The 2,628-nt window shown below is 61.0% G+C and overlaps 1 protein-coding gene across 2 annotated transcripts in view; it reads left to right on the top strand.

Annotated features, from left to right (window-relative positions):
* TSPAN14 (tetraspanin 14) overlaps positions 1-2,628 on the top strand; it is a 51,276-nt gene that overhangs the window by 37,754 nt on the left and 10,894 nt on the right. For both annotated transcript variants that reach the window (XM_015557819.1, XM_015557809.1), the window contains one exon: positions 2,096-2,146. In XM_015557819.1, the coding sequence (XP_015413305.1) occupies positions 2,096-2,146 (51 nt within the window). The remainder of the gene's footprint in view (positions 1-2,095; positions 2,147-2,628) is intronic.

Raw genomic sequence — 2,628 nt, 5'->3', positions numbered from 1 at the left:
GCTCCAGTTGGGGGCACGTGCAGATTGAAGAGTCCTTTGATCACTCAGGTGACGAGTCAAGTAGATGCTGAGTGTTTGACTTGGAGCAGCTGTGGCTGGAGACGGGCGTGTGGTCACCAGTGTGCAGTGTAGATGGGATCGAAAGCCTGTGAACTGTCATCGAGAGAGCTCGGGGTCGGGTAGGCCTGAGTGTGAGGCTCCCAGCATTTAGAGAGCTCTGAGGATGGGGAGGTGGGGGAGGTGGGGAGGAGGGGGAGGAGTGGTGACAGGGTGTGTGGACAATGACGCCTGTGAATGTGTGCCTCGTGCCCAAAGCTGAGTGGTCTGTGGAGAAGGGAATGACCAGCTCTTCGGAGCCCAGATGAGCCCAGAAGAAAGCCTCCACTTCCAGCTTTGAAGAGGAAGTGAGACAACCGGGACTCGGGGATGGTGGGAAGGAAGCCTCCAGGATCCAGTGGGCAGTGACCGCTCACCTTCAGGCTCGCTTACCACCTGGGACACTGGGGAGAGGAGGAGGTTGTGTCCCCCACCCCCCTGGTTGGCATTCTGCTTGGCCCGTGTTCCTCTTGGTGAAATAGAGGGATCGGTCCCCCCAGGGCTTCTTCACTTGGGGTCCACAGGCTGTGAGGGAACCAGCAGTGAGAAGTCAGCCCTCGGAAGTTCCCTCCGAATAGTGGGCATGCCCATGTTTTCTGAAATTGGCTGCAGAAGAGGGTAAGAACACCCAGGGCTTGCTTTCCAAGTTCTTCTCTTCCCGTCCGCAGGCTGGCGGTGGGCTGCATAGGCAGGGGCCTCCTGAAGCTGGAGAATCCATGTGGGAGAGGTGAGAGCCATGGAGACACCGGCTCTGCTCTTTCCCACAAGGGCCTGATAAATGGCAGCGAGTGCCTGCACGATGTAAGGGAGTGAAACGGGAGGCTGATGATACGCAGACCAGGAGGTGTTTGTTTCATGTGGGAAAATCCTCCCAGTTCAGGAATCTGTGTGGTGTTTGGGGGGTGGGGGTGCACTTGAGGCAGCCTAACCGCAGTGGGTTCCTGCGGGTGGCAGGTCAGGGATGGGGCCTGCTGCTTTTCTGGGGTGAGCACGTCACTTAGCTCAGGCCTATTTTAATTTAGTAACGAAGGACCCGGCATATCCCAAGCACACGTGTGCCTGGGGGTGGGGTCGGGGGCAGGCGTCGCAGCTGCTTGAGTCTGTCCAGGCCTGAGACCTGGGGCCTGAGGCGGGCAGCGGGGTGGAGTGGTGCCGGGCTGTGCAGCGTCTCCACTGCACGGAGCCTATGGAGGCACCTGGGCGATGTCGGTGTGGCTGTGGCCTGCGGGTTTTGTAGACACAGACCGCACTGAGATGGGGGTGCTTGTGGAATGGGACAGTGGCCGTGGCCTGCCGGTGTCGTGGACACAGACCGCACTGAGATGGGGGGGCTTGGGGAAGGGGACAGTGGCCGTGGCCTGCCGGTGTCGTGGACCCAGACCGCACTGAGATGGGGTGCTTGTGGAATGGGGGCAGTGGCCGTGGCCTGCCGGTGTCATAGACACAGACCGCACTGAAATGGGGTGCTGTGGAATGGGGACAGCGGCCGTGGCCTGCGGGTGTTGTAGACACAGACCGCACTGAGATGGGGTGCTTGTGGAATGGGGGCAGTGGCCGTGGCCTGCCGGTGTCATAGCCACAGACCGCACTGAAATGGGGTGCTGTGGAATGGGGACAGCGGCCGTGGCCTGCGGGTGTCGTGGACACAGACCGCACTGAGATGAGGTGCTTGTGGAATGGGGGCAGCGGCCATGGCCTGCGGGCTCTGACTCCGGCATCTTGGCAGGGCAGTGTGTTCTGGGGGCCCCTGCCTGCGAGTGGAGCTGGGGGGCTGAAGGAGTTTGTTTAAATGCTCAGGGTAGGTAGGTGTGGGTCAACCAGAGCCTTCCTGGTGCCTTGTTCCGGGGTCCAGACCCTGTCATCTGCAGGGCCCAGGGGCTGCCGGCCCTGATCCGCCAGGATGGACATGAGCCATTGCCCCTCTCCTGCTGGCCGTGTGGATCCTTCTCTGAGAAGCACGTTCATGGTGCTGGCTTCCACCCCCCGCCCACCCCCTCAGTTGGCTGGAGTTGCCTTCCTCGGAGCCGGACTGTGGGCATGGAGCGAAAAGGTAAGTAGCTGTCACTAGGACCCTGAGCACCGGACAGCCAGAGCCAGGTTGGTTCAGCGTTCACGGTCCCTTCCTCCCTGACAGGCGTTTCTGTGCCATGTCGTGATTTGCAGTCATTCATCTTGACTGAGCCGGTTCTTGGAAACAGTTAGTGAATTTAGGGGGGCTGGGGGCCGGGCTGGGCTGCCGGGTCTTGAGCTCTGAGTGTGGAGCCCTCTTTCCCGTTCCCGAAGCTCCAGGTCGCCCTGGGCTGGTTGGCAGCTGTGTCCAGGGCAGGTCTGTGTCTCTGGGAGCAGGAGAGTCCATGTGTTTATTCCTGAAGCTCTGTCCTCGCCCCAGAAAGACTCTGAACCAGGGAGCAGAGCTCTGTTATGGGCCCCGTGGGCAGGGGCAGGTCCTGTGCCCTGTGCACCTCCTTGCCCAGCCCATGGAGGGAGGTGAGGAGAGAAACAGGCTCTTACCAACCAGGACCAAGGGCAGTG

Source organism: Myotis davidii, unplaced genomic scaffold (genome assembly GCF_000327345.1).
Source record: "Myotis davidii unplaced genomic scaffold, ASM32734v1 scaffold112, whole genome shotgun sequence".
In the NCBI taxonomy this organism is placed as follows: Eukaryota; Metazoa; Chordata; class Mammalia; order Chiroptera; family Vespertilionidae; genus Myotis; species Myotis davidii.
The sequence above is the reverse complement of the archived record's forward strand: the minus strand, read 5'-3'. Positions and strand labels throughout refer to the sequence as shown.